At 40.6% G+C, this 19989-nt stretch overlaps 1 protein-coding gene across 1 annotated transcript in view; it reads left to right on the forward strand.

Annotated features, from left to right (window-relative positions):
• Nucleotides 1-19240, forward strand: part of C17H8orf89 (chromosome 17 C8orf89 homolog) — a 34144-nt gene extending 14904 nt beyond the window's left edge. Inside the window, 1 exon segment of the mRNA XM_089899035.1 lies at nt 851-19240. Coding sequence (XP_089755161.1) covers nt 851-999 — 149 coding nt within the window. The 3' untranslated portion in view covers nt 1000-19240.
• The last annotated feature ends 749 nt before the right edge of the window (nt 19241-19989 follow it).

Consider the following 19989-nt stretch of genomic DNA (forward strand, 5'->3'; position numbering starts at 1 on the left):
AAAATACCAACCACATTGGAGAATTGAGGTCAATTTTTATTTTTGGCACTTGAAACTGAAGTTAAACAATAGTATTTTAAAGCAATATGGATCAGTGTATTATTTTCAAAGCCTTGTATGCTTCTAAATAAAAGTATTTACACATATTACATATTTAGGGCAATATTTGTGATTACATGGGAACTCCGAATTGATGCATCTGGGTTTAAATCCTGCCTCTAACAATGTCTAAACTCTTTTTTAAATCTGTGATCCAAGATAGTACTAGTTACCTACTTCATAGTACTGTTGTGTGGTTGTATAGATGAAAAATACTTGAAATAGAGAGATCATTCAATACTTGTTATCTGTTATTATTGTTATTACTATCCTTCAAAATAGAAGCTTGATTAATGCTGTTTCAGTTAGTGAGTGACTTATTTTGCTTTATAATTTTACTCTTTCACCTCAACGTTTATGAGAAATCGTTTTGTTTGGAGACAGTAACTTGATAAGCATGTAAGGTATGAAATGAGTCATTTATGGAGATCATGCCTTTTATTTTGGAATAAATTCCACAGCCATCCCATGTTTTAAGAAGCACATGACAGACTCAGAGTTAGTTTTATATTATTAAATATAAACATTAAGCATTTTTTAGTTAAATATTTTTTGGGATGACTTGCCATCCCAGTCACTTTAGAAAGTTAAGTAGCTTTCATTTCTACTTCAGAGCATGTGTTATATGAAGAGCTAGTGGTGTTTAATGGTGATTTGAGGAACAGATACTTGGTGTATGCTCTTTTAGAGAATATCATTCATGTGTGCTTAATTTAATTGTAATAACAGTTTTGGGTTTTTTTCTTTACAGGTTCTGGCTTCAGCGATCCTCTCACTGGAGCACCATCTCAGTACTTACAGAGACTTTCTAAAATGGCCATTTTGGAGTATGATACCATTCGTCAAGAAACAACCAGAAAATTTAAAAAGAGCAAGAAACAAGAGCTTTGAGACTGCTGATTATCCTTTCGTGTGATGCTTTCTTCACTGGCTTCTAAGGTTTGTCTTTTTCCTTTCTTTTCCTTTTTTCGATATATGATATGATGTGCAATGATTTACATACAATGGAAATGTAAATAGGAAACAAATATTTTCTGTTATATACGGCATATGTTGTATTTTGTTAATCTTACAGACATTTAAGTTATTATTTATACAGTTTATATATGGGGACATAAGCCTAAGAAAAATTATATTCTATGAATTTTATGCACATTAGTTATATCTTTTGATTCAATTTGATAAATGTTTTTTGAGTATCTGCACAATGACGTTTGCTAGGAGCTGCAGAAGATTCAAGAATGAGTCCTCACTGTTAGGGTTAGAAGGCTCCCCATGAGAACCCCTTCTTTTCCCTGCTCGAGCTTGAAAGCAGTTGTGAGATAAGTATTCAAGCAGATGAAAATGAAAATATTAGTTTTGTTTGCTGATAAAACCTGGAAGGGAAATCCTGGCTTAGATGTGTGGCAACAGTGGGTTTCCTAACACTGAACTTCAGAATTGGGCAAATGTACACACTCAGATATTGCTCACCTCAGGCTCACCTGCTGAATTGGGCCTTTACTACCAAGCAGAACAAGGCATCTCTACTGCGTAGACAGGTGGATCCCTGAGGGGAAAGTGGGTGGGAAGAGAGACTCGCTCAGTCTCTAGGGGAGGAGGAAGAAGGCCTAGGTCAAGAGGAAAAACCCCTCCTCAAGAAAGCCTGAGGTGTTGGTCAATGCAAGTCCCTGAAAAACAGGGAGAAATCAAGGATACCAATGGCCGATCCAGCAGAGAATGAGAAATGGGCCATAAGAGAACAACACAGTGTTAACAGAGGAACGAAAATGAGGCAGTAATGTCCAACAGGGAGGTAGAGAAAGCTTCATGGAGGATGCAGTGTTAGAAATGGGCCTTAAAGACATGAAAGATGGAGGGAGAAGGCATTTCTAGAAAGATGGAATAACATAGCAAGGACATACTATGCATTTGGGGATGATATACTTGGCTGGAGCACTAGGTGGTATAGGGCAAACTTCGTCAATTCATGTGCCTACAGACACCAAGCCAGTAGCACATTGAATGATACCAATCAGATGAAGGCTGTGGTGACCTGGGTCATGTTTCTTCATTCATCAACAGGCACTCACTGCCTAGTTTCAGCCCTCTTGTCGTGTGGGAATGTGGACCCAAAGTTGCCAGATATTCTAACTTTTCATGAGAAGCCAGAATCTGGATTTTTGTGAAATCTTCCAATGTGTAAATATTAGCAACTAATTCAAAATAAGCAACTTATAATTAAAAATTTATAAAGCCATTGTGCAAGCCAAAGAAAATTACATGGGCAAGCCAGATCTGGCTTTGTGGGGCTATTTATTTAAATTTGTTTGTTTATTTATTTATTTATTTTGGGCTGTGCTGGGTCTTCACTGCACGTGGGCTTTCTCTAGTTGCAGCAAGTGGGGGCTACTCTTCGTTGCAGTGCACGGGCTTTTCATTGTGGTGGCTTCTCTTGTTGCAGAGCATGGGCTCTAGGCGCGTGGGCTTCAGTAGTTGCGGCACATGGGCTCAGTAGTTGTGGCACATGGGCTTAGTTGCTCCGCGGCATGTGAAATCTTCCCGGACCAGGGCTTGGACCCGTGTCCCCTGCATTGACAGGCAGATTCTTAACCACTGTGCCACCAGGGAAGTCCCTGTGGGGTCATTTATTTATGCATCCTCAGGATCAAAGGACTAGAGGGCGATAGGGCTCAAAGCATAACTTGATCACATCTGGTAGAGAACCTTCAGATGCCAAGCATGAGTCTATATTTCCTCTGTTTCACAATGGAAGATTTTGACAATGAAAGTAAATTATTGCTTTTGTGATTTAGGAAGATTCACCCAGGTTCAATTTGTAGGCTAGATTGTAGTGGGAGGAGACTGGAGATAGGGAAACCAGTCAGGAGGTTTTTATAAAAATTGAGGTAAGAATCTCTCAGTAGAAAGGTAGAAATAGGAATCGGAAGGACAGATTAAGATAATTAGGACATCAAGGCAAAGGACTTAAGATCCTTTGATATAGGCTATCAGGAGAGGAAGGATCAAAACCAGCTTATTTCTGGTCTTAGACATAAGATTCTCAGGAGATGCTAGTTTGGGGGAAAATGAGGATGAATGCAACTTTGGGTATATTCAGTTTAATGTGCCATCAGGACATCCACAGAGAGATGCCAAGCAGGTAGTTGAAAGCAGATGTGTAGTTCCAGAAAAAGATACTGACTGGAGTTAAAACTTTGAGAAACATTTGCATAACCCAGGCTGTGTTTTCCCCAATAAAAGAAGAGAGAGAGAAAAGAACCCAGATTTATAAGGGATGAGAGGAAATAGGTAGAAGACAAATGAAGAAGGAGAAGGAGAAGGAAGAGAAGAAGAAGAAGGAGAAGAAGAAAAATAAACTATCACAGATGTAGGAGGATGAACATATTCTATGTCCTTGCATGCTCTATATTAATGTATAAAATACACTATTAATGTGTGTTTATATGCATTACATGATGCATTAGTTTCTAGGGAAATAACCAAGTAAACTTAAGTGGATGTGTTTTTGCCTACATCTGAATTTTGACTGAGAATGATTTAGATATTACCTGTACCTTTTCTATGTTCTGACCACCTCCTCCAAGTGTGGCCAATGATTTAAGAAATGAGAAGCAGGAGAAAAGGTTTTCTCAAACAAAAATTTGATGAACTTTTAAAAAAATTTATTTTATTAAAGTATAGTTGATTTACAGTGTTGTGTTAATTTCTACTGTACAGCAAAGTGATTTAGTTATGCATATATATACATTCTAAGAACACAGTACAATTTATGTCAGAGAATATTTTGTGGATAGGCACTTCTAAACACCTTTGATTATCAGATGGATTTCATTTATTGAGCTCCTACATGTACTCTAAACATTTAATATTTTTGTAAACCTTATGAAAACCCTAAAAAGTAGGTAGGTGACATTATTCCTAGTTTATAAAATAAGTAGATCGAGGATTGTTTTATACTTTGTCTCCAGCTAGAAATAGGAGAACTAGAATTCTAACCTACTAGGATTTAAAGCCCATATACATAAAATCAGTAGAATAATAATTGTTTTAAAACGTAAACTTAGTTGATACAGCATGGTTTAATTACTTAAAATTTAGAGCAAGATAGTAAATACTTGCACAGAAAAAAATATCTCCTAGTATTGAGTTGAGTTCCTGACTTATGACACTAACACATCTTGGAGCATTTATACCAGTAGAGTAGAAAGACCCCTCCCCCATCTCCCCTATGAAAGAGTTCAACTGAAGCCAATTCAAGAAAGGAGTGGAATGTTTATTTCTTTTTAATAAGTGAGATATGCTAACGATAATTAATCATCTTGGGATTGAATTTAACATGTTTTTCATTAAATCGTAAAAAAAAAACAACACAGGCTCTACTTCCTTACATTGCATTTACTCTTTTTGTTCCTCATGAACTTTTTAGAAAAACCAACATGTATTTGGTACTCAGAAGGCTCAAATCATCCCCAGTTGAGCACACCCAAGATTTAGACATAAGGATAAGATGCCAACTTCTGATATTGTAGCTACCATGGATGTTAATTTTATGCTTGGGATGAAGACAATGTTGCCAGCATGACCCTTTTGCATTTGTGATTTGGAAATTCCTCCAGTGTAAGCAATATCAGTCACAATTTGGGGAAACTAGACCTTACGATAAATATTTAGGATGGGAGAATAGAGTGCTGATTTTAGGATGAGAAAACAGTTCTTTACAAAAAGTGATTACTTCAGTGAAGGACAAACCATTAGTCAATGATAGTTCCGAAGACATTTCCTGAGAAGACATTGTTCATCAAGCAACATTTTAATATGTAATTTAGACTCCTGAGTACATATGGTCACCATGAATCAGATGCCATGTCTTAGATTAAGGAATGGGTATGTTAATTAATATCTTGTGATTCTGATTCACAGTCTCTGTGAGTTTGGTTGATGTGAATTGGTACACAGATCCTGATCATCCTGGGCAAATTAATGAAATGAGGGTTTGTTTTTTTTTTACTAGAAAAATAAATTTAGTATTTTTGGAAAAATAGTATACATTTTTAGGAATGTCAGCAATGTAGAAAAGTACAAATAAAAAGTTTACAAAACACTTCAAATCTCACCCACTCGTAAATAACATCAGGTAAACATCTTTCTCTGCATATATGCAGATAGATACAGAAATACCTGTATTAAAACGGATCATTCTGTGCCTCCTATGTTTAAATAAAGTTAATTTTACTCTTGTAAAAGAAATAAGTGAAACTGAAGTCCTTGCTAAAATCCAAATGTTATTAATTTTAAAATATTTTATAATATAGGTCTAGATCTTCTTTCCTAAAAGAGATTTTTTTTTTTTCCCTAAAATATTCCTCTTCAAGAAACTTCTGGTTCTGGTCGAAAACATTTGTCAACTTAGAAAAACCTACCTAGTCGTCTAAAGATGAGTTTAAAAAGTTTCCAGATACTGCCTTTGTTGCAAGGGAAACTTAAGCATAAGTACTACACAGAGACCTTGGAACTTGAACTGCATTCTCCACTAGGGTTGGTCTCTGTTTCACTTAGTCACTCACACTTATAAAGGGTCTTCTATGGGACAATAAGTCACCGCACCCAAAGATAATTAACCCCTTTGCAGAACCAGCAAATCTTTATAACATTCATAAAGTGAACAAAATGTTGAGAGAGACAGAGAGAGAGAGATTCTTCTGTAAGGTTTTTCAAAGTTAAGCGTGCATCCAGATCTGGAGAGCTTGTTAAAATACAGATTCTTATAGGTCTGGGGTGGGTCTGAGAATTTGCATTTCTAACAAGCTCCCAGGTGATGCTGATGCTCTGATCCACGGATCACACTTTGAGTAGCCTGCCTGAGAATCACCTGCACTTAGAGTTACCTGGTGCATTTTTGAGACACACCATAGTCCAGGCTCTACTCCCAGGGAATCTGATCTAGCTGGTTTGGGGTGGCCACTGAACATGGGTAAGTTTTAAAATCTCCCCAAGGATCCTAATGTGCAGCTAGGTCTGAGGATTACCGTTGAAATGTTAAGAGATTATGAAAAATATCAAGAAATTAAAATAACCTTTTTCCTTCTATTCAGAGCTTTATGGACACTATTACATTGTCTCCCGGTATTAGTTGTTGCTGTGGAGAAATCTGATTCTTCACCATTTTTCAATCCCTTGTAGATTATTTGCCATTTCTGCCTGGATGTCTAAAGATTTTCTTGATTCTTGAAACTGAATCAGAGTATGACTCACTGTGTGTTGTCCTAGATCAAAATTTCCTGGAACATAGTATGTTCTTTCAAAGCTGCATATTCCATTTTTTCTACATTTTTGGGAAATTTTTTCTTTCATTGTATCTTTGAATACTTACTCCTTCTGTCCCATATTTTTGAATTCTCTACTTCAGGAACACCAAACATGCCTGAGATCATCTTTATCTGTTTTCAGTATCTGGCAGGTTGGAAAATAAGATTTGTCAATATTTTTCTATTTTCTTTCTGATTAATCTGTGGAATTTTTTTTTCTCCCCTAGCTGTGTTGGCTGTTGATGATTTTAGTGTTTCTTCTAGGTCAGCTATTCTCCACTGTGCCCAGCAAGGTGAAGGTATTATTTTCCCATTTTATAGACAAAGAAACTGTGATTTAATAACTTACCCAAGTTTCCACAGCTCACAGATTCCAGAGCCCAGGTTTGAACCTGGGTTTACCTGAATCCCAGGTCCCTGCTTTCTCCATCACAGTACAACCCTCTTTGAAAATGTCATCTTGAATGTCCTTCCAATTCAAAAAGTGCTTGTGGGCAGGTCCCTGCCTGCCCTACTCAGACTCACCCATCGACAACATTTAATGGATGGGCCATTTGTGCTGGGTGCTAGATGAGGGCTGTGGGGACATTGTCGACTGTCGTTAATTCCTCCTTCCTCACACCATGTAGGGCATGAAGCTTCAGAGTGACAGTCTAGCTTTCCCACCTCAGAAAATAAATAGAAATATTATAGAACACTAAGGAATAGTTTAAAATTTAAATAATCACTGGCATCTATATAGTGATTTATGGATTACAAAGCCCTTACACTCACACAATTTCATTAGCACCTTGGAAGATGACGTTACACAGGGATGTTACATATGGATGATTTCTTGGATGAGGATAGCAGAGGGTTCCCTTGGTGCCACACGGTTACTGACAGGCAGCTCCACTGTACCTTGCCATCAGAAACACTTTCTAAATCTCCTTTAGGTCCACTGTAGACTCATATAATCAGCCATATAATTTCAAGTGCTTGACATTTATTTGTTTTTTCCATCTGGATTTTTTTCCTTTGAAAATAAGGGTGGACTGTCAATTGAAATTATGAACTGGCTCCTATCGGAATGGGTTTGGGGTGTTGAATAGATGACTGATGTCAGCAGACACCCCGAGTCAGAAGAAAGGTGAACTAAGACCTGCTTTAGAATAAATATTTGTGATTCCTCGAGCAGTTCTTCCCTCTTAATGTATGGCTTTTTCAGAATGCTTACGGTCTGTGTCCTGACTGATGCCTGTGTTTAAAGAAGTATAGAAATTGCCACCAGTGCCTGGTGATTCCATCAAACTATTCAGCTAAACATAGAAAATGTACGAGTTCACAGTTACAGGCATAATTTACCTTCCTCGGAATACAAGTTGATACCTACATAAAATGGACATGTGAGGAGAAGAATGCTTTTGATTCATGGCGTGTTTCTCTTGTGTTAAATTTTTAATCTGAAACTAAAGAGATATCAGTCTGTAATTTTTCTACAACTCCACAAACCTGAGTATAAGCTGAGATAATGTGCTCATGAAGAGAAACCAAAATCCTATCTTCCAAAAAACTGAATCTGGTCAAATAAGGCCGCCAGGGACCTTATCCTAAAATTGATAACTCTGAGGGATATGACAGACTTAAAGTCCATGCTTATGGAGCAGTGTTTTGGCAACAACAAAAAGATGGAAGAAAAGACATCTCTGGCGCATGTCAGGTCAATTTCATTTAATGCAAATGTATTTTAGCAGATTAAATACGTTCACAAATTGAGTTACACTTTAGAAGATTTGGCACATACACTTGAAACAATTATGGACGGCTATCCATCCCCCCACTACAGGTCTTGTTTGGACAGTCTTTCTCTGTGTGTGGTAAAATACACATAACATAAAGTTTACTATCTTAGCCATTTTTTTTTAGCACACATCCTGTCTCAATTTTATTAAGCTTAATATACATTAAATTTTCAATCCCATTCATTAAAACCATGCAGATTCAATGTATGCATTTCTACAACTAAAATTCCCTTTCTAGTGGATGGCAGAAAGAGGAAACACCAACATATTGATGATTCAGTATTTTGGAAGTTTTTTTTCTTTTTTAATATCTTTTTTTTATTAGAGTATAGTTGATTTACAATGTTGCATTAGTTTCTGCTATACAGCGAAGTGTATCAGTTATACATATACATATTTTAAGTGTTCAATTCAGTGGCATTAATACCCTGCCATCGACAATCTTGCATTCTCTTGGTTTTTTGTTTAGGACTGACTTCCTTTCTCCTCTCTTACTTCAATTCTCTCTTCTTGGCTTGACTCTGGCCATCCTAACCCATAGGCAAAAAATTCTGACACTTTGTACAAAAGCAAAAAAAGAATGATCCACATGGCACCCCTGGTAGGATATCTAATCAAAACCCGACCTCAACAATGATGGAAATTGGTCTTAGAGAAAGAGTTGCAGGCTCTCAGGGAAATGCAGGCACTCTGATATGTGTACATAGACTGAACAGGGCTGAAAGCAGAGTCCTGGTCATGCACTGCGGTGGGAACTCAATGCACAGTGGCAAGATGTAGCCTCCGCTTTGGGAATGGAGCCTTCCAAGAGAGGAAGACAGGACACTCCTGTTACAATGTAGTTCAATCCCCTGAATTCCTGTAAAACCTGTTCAAGGAATCTTTTTTTATAATTTGGTAAAATTAGAAGTCTACTCCTATACAACTTGAGCATAAGTTGTAGATGGCCTTGGGTGAGCATTTCCATCTAAGCATAGGGTTTCCGCTTATTAGAGATTATTTAGATCAACTCGACAACCGCGAAGCTGACCACGTGCAAAGCACAGCAGAGGACATTTAAAGGGAAGTAGGATACAGCTCTTGCCTTCAAGGATTTTACACGCTAATGCAGATGGGTGAGCGTGGATAGCTGTGTGATGGGATGGCATAAATGTTGTAAACTTAGGTAAATACACAGCACTGACTTTCTTTGAGACTTCACTTCTGGTATGGAGGGTATATGAAACTAATAAGTGAAATACAGTTATGAGGAAGTCTTCAATAAAAATGACTAATTAATCAATTTACTTCAATATGTATTGATTTCGCATGTATCAGGCCCTAAGTTAGTGACTGGAAATCCAAAGAAAAATGAGCACAGTCCCTGTCCTTGAGAGTCTGACACACAGGAAGGGGAAACTGACAGCCACTGACAACACAGTGTAAGGAGAAGCGTCTGGTCCCCCTGGGTGTCTGCATCCCTTTCTTGGGTGGAACTTCTCAGGATCATTTGGACCCTGGAGCATTCTGATCACTGAAGTTGTTGAAGGAGTAATGGGCCTAATCCTGCAGTGCTTGGGTAGACAGGGGACAGAGGGGAAGGGAGCGGAAGGGGGAAAAAGGCAGTGCCAGAAAGGGCAGAGGAAGGAAGATCATCTGCCAAGAGTCCAGATGTATCGCCACCTGCTGTCTCAGTGATGGCTCTGCTGTGGCTGAAACTGATAGCTGCCTCTTTAAGATGGAATAGTTAAAGCTTCAGTTGCCTGAGAACATTTGTCAACTCTGCAGGTGAACTCACCTACCCCTTTCTACTTCTTGGCAAGCCAAACCGTAGGGTGTGGCTATGGCCTGAAATAACTTCTAGTCCCTCCTGAGATCCCGCCCAAGGTCAGGGAGAGGGCCTCGGGGTCCAGACTGAAGCCCCACATGGCCGGCTGGTTGCTGGGTGCCACATGTGTTGCTGTCAGAACAGCTGGGGAATGTGCAGTATCCTGGACCTTAGACCTCCCAGCAACATGGTGAGTATCTTTGCCCAGCTGGATGGAGTTCTGAGAGTCACGTTAGAATACGGGTTAAGCACGTGGCGTCTGATGTCAGGCTGCCTGGGGTCAAATCCCCACTCTGAAACTTGCTAACTGTTTAGCTGTGGTCAGGTATCTTTGCCTCCCCAAGTGTCACCTGGAAAAGGGAGAAGTAAAAAAAAAAAAAAAAAATCCAGAATAATAACAATACCTACTTCTTGGGGCTATTGGGAGAGTTAAATAATGTATATAAATCTCCGAACCCCATGTCTGCCACTTGGTGTTTAATTATGTTATTTTAATCCTTGGGGATGGTTCCCACCTTGGAGTGTCAGGGGTGGTGTGGAAACAGGCGCCCTGCGTGAATAGCACTGTAACCCGAGAAGGGCTGATCAGACGCTCTCCCCAATTTGGAAGGGGTTGAGTGGGATACAATTACCAATTCCTGATTTTCTTTTCAATCTTGGCAGAAAGGGTATAATTTTTTTTGCGGTACGCGGGCCTCTCACTGTTGTGGCCTCTCCCATTGAGGAGCACAGGCTCCGGACGCGCAGGCTCAGCGGCCATGGCTCACGGGCCCAGCCACTCCGCGGCACGTGGGATCCTCCCGGACCGGGGCACGAACCCGTGTCCCCTGCATCGGCAGGTGGACCCTCAACCACTGCGCCACCAGGGAAGCCCAGAAAGGGTATAATTTTAATAAGATGAAAGGAGGCTTGCAGGTTCCTGACAACAAAGAAAATCACAGGCTACCACTGTGTGTTCACACCTTCTCTGGATCATCTTAAGGAAGCGGATTAAGGAATCCACAGGGAAGGGAGACTCTGGTGCTCCCCACTGAGACGTGGCTTGCCCTCTGGGGCACAGGCAGGGGAGAGGAACCCAACTCGAGTCCTCTTTTGATAACTGCTGATGGTAAGATGGGAGTGGTTGGTGGTACAGGTGTGTTGGGGGAGACTTTTCTGAGCATTCCTGAGCTCTCCCGCCAGGCCTGTGGCTCTGATTTCTTAAATGACCTGTTCACAGTTGTGAACTCAGGGGGAAGTGAGTATGTCCCTAGCTCCGTGTTTGAAAGATAATAAATAAATGCTCATATCAGAGTTTAAATGTTGATACATATTCTCTTAAATGAACTTTTACATTGGCCCCTTCTTCTCGCCTTCACTTGCCAAGTAAAGAACAGCAATATCCAACTCTTGTTACTATTTTGGTTCAAGAAAACAGCAGAGAATCTAGGATTCCTTCCCACACACCCCTTCTGGCAGCCCTCTAGTGGCTTTCTCCTCCTTTCAGTGTTTTCATTTGTTTGTTTTTTCCCTTTATTCACAGCCCTATTGGCCAGTGCTTAGCCCTGATACAAGGAAGACACATATGACCAGTGCACTTGAAATTGCCAGTCACTGAGTGACTTACTATATTCTGCCTCTGTCTTGAGAACAACAACTTTTGCTGTCTCCTCCCTCACCCCCACTCCCCTAGTTGCCAAGGAAGTATTACTAGAAGTCTGAGAACAGCAAACCATAAGAGTTGTTAGATTGCTAAGAAGAAGTGTGACATCTCCTTGGAGACCTGTGAGCTGAGGATGGGTCCAAAGCAGGTGACGTTTAGAAGATGCGCAGATCAGTAACTACTACTGTTGTCTGCCCTGTCGATGTCAGATGCTAAGTATTTAACCAACATTGTTTCATTTATTCCTCACAGCGGCCCAGTGAGCCAGGTATGATTGTTATTATTATTATCCCCATTTTTCAATGAGGCTCAGAGAGATTAGGTAACTTTCTTGAGGTCTCATAGCTGGTTAATGCTAGAACTAGTATTTGAACCCATGTCTGTCTTACACCAAAGCCCATGCTCTTAACCACTCCAGGATGCAGGACCCTTTGTGGGGTTACACTCTACTCAAGCAGCTTATGGTCTAGAATGATCTGGAATGCACGTCATTGTGTCTTAACACATCATCACTATTTGTTTACCAAACAGAACATACGTAGCATCTGATTTTGTCACATGAGGGAAGAGTCGCACTGGTAGACTCAGGTCCCAATGTGATTGAGGCTCACTTTCCCCAAAGGCAGTTGCACGGAGACGTGAACATTTACCCCGTAAGCACAAATGACAGACTCAGCACGGTCCTACCAGATGAGGAAACAGCCTGGGGACAGGGATGGACTGGCCATGCACTTTTACTGCAGAGGGCCTGTGTTCTATCCCTGGCTGGGGAAATAAGATCCCGTAAGCCATGCAGTGCAGCCACAAAAAAAAAAAGATGTGATTTGTGAGCTGTTGCAGACAAATCCCAATATTTTTATCGAATGAAGAGTACTGTTTTCTCCAGGCGTGGCCAAGTTGCAGGCCCATAGCGTGATGGAAGGGTGGGTTCCCCTAATTATTGCAGAGTTACTTCCACAATTCAGCACTAGCTGTGTTATGGGTGGTAACAGGATAGGCACTGTGACAGGAGTTAGGAACGCAGAGATGATTTGTCCCTTTGGCCCTTCGTGGAGGGAAAGCCAGACCCACAAGCAAACAGTTCTAATCCTGAAGTCCAAGTGCAGAAGTAGGAGTGTGCGTAAGGTTCTGTGTGAGCACGGAAGTTAGAAGGGCTAATTTTCTTGGAAGACTTCGAGGAGAGTCTCAACTCTTGGAGGAGGCTTTGCGCATAGAGAAGAGAAGAAGAGGTCGTGTCAAGGGAACAGTATATTCAACGGCTTGGAGGTCTGACCGTGTGGGTCATTACTGCGGAATAGTGAGTAATTTGTGACCAAGGCATGGGATGTGTATGGGGAGGTGAGGAAGTTGGGGACCCCCCCTTAAAAAGGGTTTATGACAAAGATATGCAGCAAATCTCTTCATGTTATAGTTTAAACACAACTTCATATCAGTAAAAGTAGGAAAAAAAGCAAGCAGTATAATGTTCATGACCACTCTTTTTAGAAAAAGGTTTATCTTTCCAAATATTCAAGAGCATAATAATTCCTTTGGGTCATGGTCAATTTCTGGACACTGAGCTCCCCATTCAAGCAGAACTCTAGAAAGTAGAGGGATCTTTTTACAATTACATAGAGGCAAGACTGGTGATCATTTATAAGAAGGCTCTCTGGCAAATGGAGGTGGGACTCTTGAATATTTTCTTGATCTTGGGAGGAAAGAAATTTAAAAAAACACTTCAAGATAAAATAGATAGGACAAAGAGTAAATCCACAGAAGTTTTTGTCTCTTTACTCTTATCATTCAAATAACTTCCATGAATTAGTATGTGCATGCAAAGAATCCACTGGAAAATTATTTCTAGCTATTTACAAGGTTGCTCTATTTCATAATTGTAAGCTTTCAAATGGACATTAATAATGAACTCCAAATGCCAAATGAAAAACTTAATGCATGTCATAAGTCATAGGGCTTCCAGTCCATTCCAGTCTTTATATCTGCTACTCAATTAATGATGACACTTAAGCAAATTAGAAACTAGGGCAAAAAAAAGGAAACTTAATTTGAGAATGCGCTTTGGGATAACGCTAGAGTGGTTGAAAAAACGATGGAGGTTCTGGAACCCCTAGGACATCTCCTGAGTGCTTTGGTGCGTCAATTTCAAGTTTGGTTCTCTGAGCCTCTCCCAGAGAATGAGTTCTGTCCAATTCTGGCTCCTGACCCACTCAGAAAGGTCCTCAAAGAAAGAACAAGTTTCTGGAGTAAAAGAAAGACTGTTGGCAATTCAACCTTTCCTCTTTGGCAATCACAGTGAGAGGTAGAACACATACTCATAACAGAATGGCTTAATTTAAATGACAAGAGGAGATAATGAAACATAAATACAAAAACATAATTCCAATTCCAAGGAGAGATGAAAATTAGCATCAATTCCCCAGTTGGGCCCCTTCTGTGTTAACAGAGTCTGTACTGCCCAAGGAATCACAGGGCTGGCCATTATCTTGGAAAAGGAATTTATTATGAGTGTAATGATGTGTGTTCTCAACCATTTTGTGGATTTTAGTTTTCAATGCCCCTCTTTCACGTTTCTTGAGTTTTTCTGGGACAAGATCTCTCCCTCCCACAGGACTACACATGGCCAAATTCATTTTACATTGGATGACAAATTGCATTTGAATTTGTAGGGTTGAAAGGTCAAGGCTGTTCTCTGTTAGTCAGCCAGGCTCCCTCCTGGTGTTTCAGTCATGAGACTGTGTTTGAAGGTCCTCTGAGTTGCTGCCTCCTCCAATCCTCATGAATACCTAATTCTGCCCTGACTTGTATTCCTAATTACTGACTCTACCCGCAGGAGGGGATCATGCCAGGGGACTGACAAAATAAACTGCAGCGGGCCCAGCTCCATGTTATTCATCCTGGGGCAGTCAATAGTCAACCATAACCCAGAATTTTGAAAAAGGTCCATTTTCTGAGTCCGTGTCTTGCCCCAAGCTGTCAACCAGAGAACGCTCCGTGAGAATCAGCCTCTTTGCCAGAGCTCTATACGTCCAAAACATTAATTAGCAGGGAATTCCCTGATGGTCCAGTGGTTAGGACTCTGCGCTTTCACCGTTCAGTCCCTGGTCGGGGAACTAAGATGGTGCAACTGTAAAATGCATGAAGGGTGTCTCTCATCTGAGTAGCCGGTGGGCCCACCAGCCTTTAGCACATAACCTTTACCTAGTGGAGAAGGTTTTGTTGTGTTAAGTTGACATTAATTGGATTAAAAGTGACTGACCCCAAGGTGCGTCAATCTCCTATGAGGACTCTGTCATGTCTCCGCGTGTGCTACGTATGAACATCACGCTGCATACATACAAATGCACATGAAGAGAAAACACACATCACTCAGACCGTGCTCATTTGAAATGTGCCATTCACACAGATACTAGTTAGAATTTAATTTTGTACTCTCTGCAATAAAATGAGTTTTCATAGACCCTTAGTAGTATAACAGAGATTATAAGTAAAATACTCAGGAAAAATTTTTTTCCAAGTACTTATAAGCTCTAGCAGAAAGACAGACAACTGAAATGCTAATTCAAGTCATTTTTACATGGTCATTTAAGGAGATCCTTTCAAGATGTTTACTAGGTTATATTAAGAGTTGTTTCGGGACTTCCCGGGTGGTCTGGTGGTTAAGACTCTGCGCTTCCACTGCAAGGGGCACAGGTTTGATCCCTGGTTGGGGAACTAAGAGCCTGCGTGCAGTGCAGTGCCTGCCCCCGCGATAAAAAGAGTAAATAAAGTGTCAAGAGGAAAAAACACGAACCTAGAATTCTATACCCCATGAAATTATTCTTCAAAAGTGGAGGGGAGATAAAGACCTTCTTAGACAAACAAAAAATGAGGGAAATTGTTGCCAGTAGATTTGCCTTGTGAGAAATATTAAAAGAAGTTCTTGAGAGAGAAGGAAAACAATATAGATCAGGTACTTGGATCTACGTAAAGAAAGGAAGAACATCAGAGAAAATATGTGAAAGTAAAATTAAAAAGAAAAAACAAACCCTGTTTCTTCAACTAGTTATTCACCCCTTCTTTAGCCTATGGCACAGAGTACCCTAAATTAAACAGGTTTTCAGAAATGTCTGTTGATAATTCTAACATTATGATAGTCATCATGTGTAGTTTAGTTAATAAATGTATATTAAAGTAATAAATATATAATAAAAAATTCCACAAACTTTTCCCTTCAATAAGTACTTAATAATAGCTATCATTTATTAAGCCCATATTTTATTAGGATGCTAAATGCTTTATATCCATCATCTTTTAAAATTTTTCACCAGCCCTGTGATGTAAGTATAAATATGATATTGCAGATGAAATTCAGAGAAATTAAGTAACTTGCCTCAGCTCACACAGCAAGTGAGTGGCAGAGCTGGGATTCAAACATGAGTCTTCCTGATTCCAAACCCAGGACTTTTAATCACTATGATGTACCACATTCAGGGCATGGTTAAACTTGTCCCCCATGTGTCTGAATGGGTAGAATTTTTACTGACGGTATCTATGCCCCACAAGGCCTGGCCTCCGTTCAGTCTTTTAGCAAACACTTGCCCTGCCCTTGTGGACACTTTAGAATGAATGAAGAGCCAAGGTTAAAGTCAAAGCAAAAGGTAATATCTATCATAGGAAAGACTTGGTAGCAAATTTATGAATCAGATTTTGATAATCAAGTGTGAAACAAACCCCCAGATCCTGCTTGCTTTTGTTGGAATATGAAAATATTGACTAAAAGACTTAGCAGTTATTGTTCATACTTTTGTAGAAGGCAGAAGACTTTAATTAAAGTGATAATTAATGTGGAAAGTAGAAGTGCTAACATCTTATTCATTTTTTAAAACGCACACTTTAGTTTTGTTAGAGTGAAAGAACCTAAACCTTTCCTTAAAAGGTTTCAGATTACAGATCCTAATAAATTCTTTTTAATTGATCTGAATCTGTTCTTTAGTCTTTAGATACATTCCATATATAAAAATGTGAGAAATTCACTTCAATTCTTCACGTATTTCTCGACCATCTACCTATACCTTTCTCTGAGATGGATGTTGGAGACACTTTTCTTTAGGGACCCACGGGTAGCAAGTCAGGCAAATGTACATGCAATGAGTCTGGAATTGAAGTTTTTTAAAAAATATATAAATTAATTTTTTTATTTTTGGCTTCACTGGGTCTTCGTTGCTGCGTGCTGGGTTTCTCTAGTTGCAGCAAGCAGGGGCTACTCTTCGTTGCGGTGCACGGGCTTCTCATTGCAGTGGCTTTCTCTTTGTTGCGGAGCACGGGCTCTAGGCGCACAGGCTTCAGTAGTTGTGGCTCATGGGTTCTAGAGCGCAGGCTCAGCAGTTGTGGTGTACGGACTTAGTTGCTCTGTGGCATGTGGAATCTTCCCGGACCAGGGCTCGAGCCCATGTCCCCTGCATTGGCAGGCAGATTCTTAACCACTGTGCCACCAGGGAAGTCCCTGGAATTGAAGTTTTAAATGATGTTTGTGAACATTATGACTCGCGTAAAAACATTGGCCTGAGCACCGTCACACCAATATTTGGCTTCAGCAGTAAGAGAATAATAATGAAATCATGAAGCACTTTCCTTCCTTCTGTTTGCTTGAGTTTGATTTACTTTTCTTTCTCTAGTTTCTTATGTAGTTGAAACTTACATTATTGACTTGAGATCTTTTTATTTTCTAATATAAGCATTTCGTGTTATAAATTTCCCTCTAAGAACTGCTTTAGTTGCGTCCCTCTAATTTTGGTATGTTATGGTTTCTTTTTCACCTTATTAAAAATATTTTCTAATATCTCTTGTGAATTCTTCTTTTAACCAAGGATTATTTAGAAGGATGTTGTTTAATAGGAAGTATTGAGTGATTTTTCTAGCTGTGCTTGTGTTATTGATTTCTAGTTTTAACCTGCTGTGGTCAGAGAACAGACTTTTTGTGTGATTTTAATTTTTAAAAATTATGGAGGATTTTTTTTCCATCTTTTTTTTTTTTTTTTTTTTGCCGTACGCGGGCCTCTCACTGTCATGGCCTCTCCCGTTGCGGAGCACAGGCTCCGGACGCGCAGGCTCAGCGGCCATGGCTCACGGGCCCAGCCGCTGCGCGGCATGTGGGATCTTCCCGGACCGGGGCACGAACCCGTGTCCCCTGCATCGGCAGGCGGACTCTCAACCACTGCGCCACCAGGGAAGCCCATGGAGGCTTTTTGTGTGACTCAGAATGTGGCGAATGTTTCATAGGCATGTCAAGTGAATGTGTACTCAACAGCTGTTGGTTAAAGTGTTCCCTAAATGTCAGTTAGGTCAGTTTGTTTAATAGCGTTGGTTACTATAGCTTATTGCTTTCCTGTCTACTTGTCTATCAGTTGTTGAGAGAGAAGTACCAACATTTCCAATTATAATCGTATATTTATGTATATTTTTTTGTTCAATCAGTTTATGCTTTCCCATATTTCGAAGCTCTGTTAGGTGCATGCACATGGAGGATCATTACATCTTCTGGATGAATTGACAGCTTCATCATTATGCAATGTCTCCCTTTATCATTGGTAATATTCCTTTTTTTCTGAAATCCACGTTGTCTGATATTAATGTACCCATTTATGCTTTATTTTGAGTAGTAATTTCATGGCATATCTTTTCTCTATCTTTTCACTTCGAACCAGTTTTGTGTTTCCCTATTTTTAAAGTGGGGTTCTGATGGACAACATTATACTTGGGTCTTGTTTTGGTTTTTTTTAAATTTATTTATTAGTTATTTATTTATTTTGGGCTGCGTTGGGTCTTCATTGCTGCCCGTGGGCTTTCTCTAGTTGCGACAAGCGGGGGCTACTCTTTGTTGCAGTGTGCAGGCTTCTCATCTCAGTGGCTTCTCTTGTGGAGCATAGGCTCTAGGCGCACGAGCTTCAGAAGTTGTGGCTCGCAGGCTCAGTAGTTGTGGCTCGTGGGCTCTAGAGTGCAGGCTCAATAGTTGTGGCCCACAGGTTTCGTTGCTCTGCGACATGTGACATCTTCCTGGACCAGGGCTCGAACCCGTGTCCCCTGCCTTGGCAGGTGGATTGTTAACCACTGTGCCACCAGGGAAGTCCACTGGGTCTTATTTTTTAATCCAGTCTGAGAATCTTAGCCTTTTACTTGGGCTTTAGCTACGCCTGTACCACTAAGAGGGTCTCTCTCTGGTCTCTTGCTCTTTCTCCAGTCTTTCACATCAGCACTGGCTACAGGCCAGTGGTAAAGAGCTTGCAAGTGCAGAGTTCTCTTGCGTCTGGTGATCCTACCTATTCCAAACTGATCAGCTAGCCCACACTGGCTTTTAAGAATATGTCAAAATGTTAGATAATTTCTTTCTACCCACTTGTATGACAACCACCTCTTCCTTCCTTGCCCAAAACAATATTTGTATCCTTACAGTCGCCTCGTGACCTCAACTCCTTGATGTGTTCAAGAAAATTATGATTTTGTAGATTATCTGCCATTTTCTCATTGCTGGGGAAGCTATGTTCTCTTGCACCCTGAGCAGAAGCAGAAGCTTCCTGGAGGGTTTTAAGCAGCCAAGTGATATTATCTGATTTACATTTTTTTTTTTTTTTTGCAGTACGCGGGCCTCTCACTGTTGTGGCCTCTCCCGTTGCAGAGCACAGGCTCCGGACGTGCAGGCTCAGCGGCCATGGCTCACGGGCCTAGCCGCTCCGCGGCATGTGGGATTTTCCTGGACCGGGGCACGAACCCGTGTCCCCTGCATCGGCAGGCGGACTCTCAACCACTGCGCCACCAGGGAAGCCCGGATTTACATTTTTAAAAGCTCTCTCTGGCTGCTTTGTGGAGAATGCATTTTAGGGTGGGTTGGAGTGGAAGTGGGGAGACCATTGAGGAGCTAAAAAAGCAGTTTAATCACGAGAGAATGGTGGCCTGGGCGAGGCTGGTGCTGGAGGGGAAAGAGGGGTTTGGGACATATTTTAGAAGTAAACTAAGAGGATTTGATGATGGACTGAATGAGGAGGAGGAAGACTCAAGGATGACTCTTAGGCTTAGTTTGAGCAAAGGAATGAATGTTGGGGCCACTTACTGGTAGGAAAACAGATCTGGGGGCAAATCGAGTTCTGTGTTGGAGATGTGAAGTCCTCGATCAAGTAGAGGTATCAAGTCAGAAGTTGGATCCTCAAGTCCAGAGCTCAGAGGAGAGTTCTGGGCTGACAATTTACCTGTGAGAGTTAACAGTGTGGAAATGATATTTAAAGTCCTGGGACTGGACGAGGTTACCCAGGGAAAGGAGATGATAGAAAAGGTCACCCATTTGACATAGGATGGAGGAGGGAGCATAAAGGAGACAGAGAAGCA

The sequence above is a fragment of the Delphinapterus leucas genome, chromosome 17, assembly GCF_059928025.1.
Source record: "Delphinapterus leucas isolate spDelLeu-1000000601 "Yukka" chromosome 17, BTC_Dleu_Yukka2, whole genome shotgun sequence".
Taxonomy (NCBI): domain Eukaryota; kingdom Metazoa; phylum Chordata; class Mammalia; order Artiodactyla; family Monodontidae; genus Delphinapterus; species Delphinapterus leucas.